Consider the following 1,379-nt stretch of genomic DNA (forward strand, 5'->3'; position numbering starts at 1 on the left):
TCTATTTTCCGCTTCCCTCCGCCACCCCACCAGCCACAGCCAGGACACTCACCTGGAGTCTCTTTCTAGAGTCTGTTGTATTTCTTCCCACAATGTGCCGTACTCCTAGTTTCTAATTATGCCTGAACCTCAAAATAGTAACAAAAAGTAGACTGGAGCATGTGCAAAGCGTCAGCCCCTTATTATTGAGTAACCAGGTCTTGATACACACAACTCAGACTTGCACAACTTGCAAGCTTTATTGGCTTGTTCTGGTGCCTGGGGTGCAAAACAAACACCAAATCCCGTCCCTAAGCTCTGCATGTGCTCCTTCATAATGTCAAACCTGCTCTCACATGATATCGCTGGGAATTCTTGAGTATTTTGGAAGCCGAGGAGGTCTGTTCTGAGGCTTCAGCGGATTTGTTAACTTCACCTTTCTCAGATTGTTGTTACTTTCTTTTCTGTATCCCTCTCCCCTCAAAGACTGAAAGTTATTCCTTTCAGGCCGTTCCAGAGAAAAGAAATTCCATGTAACTTCTCTAAATCAAGAGCAGTTAGAACTCTGGCAGGTAAGAAATAGCTTTAAAAAAAAATCTGGTGCTGGAATCATGGCTAGTGACAATCCTTGGGCGAGACTTCGGGAAGAAGCCACTTGCGCCATTTGCTGGAAATACTACACCAATCCGAGCATCCTGGACTGTGGGCACAGCTTCTGTGCAGACTGCATTTCCGAATGCTGGAAGGAGATCCCTGACAACACCGCCTGTCCCCAGTGTCGAACTGCTGTCGAGAGAAAGAACTGCCGCCTGAACACCTGTCTGGCCAATGTAGTTGAGTTAGCCAAGCAGATGCCCAGCTTCGTGAAGGAAGGAGAAGTGCGGAAGGTCTGTGAGAAGCACCCGGAGCCCTCCGGAACTGCCTTCTGTGTGAGAGACCAAATCGTCTTCTGCCAGGTGTGTGAGGGATCCGAGCAGCACAGAGATCACTACCTGGCTTCTGTGAAGGAGACTGCCCAGTTGTATAAGGTAGGTGTAGGGCCTGGTGCCATCTTTTGGACAGTTAAGATGTTAAATAATCCTCCTTAGGAGAAGGAGGCTTCTGTTTTGGGTGGAGTGTTGAAGGGACGAGTGTAACTGTATGTTGGGGGAGCCAGGGTGGGCTGGGAGGCAAAAACAGCCCTGGAAAAGGGCCCCACTCTGATGGGGGGGGGGAGGGAAGAGGAGCAGGCTCCCATCTGTCATGTATGGGGCTTGGGGATCTTGCCCTGTGATAGTAGCGGCAGCTTATACCTGCCCCACACAGGGTGAGGGCCATGAGGTTACCGGAACTTTCCCCAGTAACCTTAATTGCCGGTCTATTGCTACCATTAGGTATGCCGTCATGTGTCAGCCATGCCC

The 1,379-nt window shown here is 50.0% G+C and overlaps 1 protein-coding gene across 1 annotated transcript in view; it reads left to right on the forward strand.

The window, feature by feature from the left end:
- The first annotated feature begins 590 nt into the window (after nucleotides 1-590).
- Nucleotides 591-1,379, forward strand: part of LOC107109799 (zinc finger protein RFP-like) — a 6,896-nt gene continuing 6,107 nt past the window's right edge. Inside the window, exon 1 of the mRNA XM_015410503.1 lies at nucleotides 591-1,007. Within this exon, the coding sequence (XP_015265989.1) occupies nucleotides 591-1,007 (417 nt within the window). The remainder of the gene's footprint in view (nucleotides 1,008-1,379) is intronic.

This window comes from Gekko japonicus, unplaced genomic scaffold, assembly GCF_001447785.1.
Source record: "Gekko japonicus isolate JY-2015 unplaced genomic scaffold, Gekko_japonicus_V1.1 scaffold2490, whole genome shotgun sequence".
In the NCBI taxonomy this organism is placed as follows: domain Eukaryota; kingdom Metazoa; phylum Chordata; class Lepidosauria; order Squamata; family Gekkonidae; genus Gekko; species Gekko japonicus.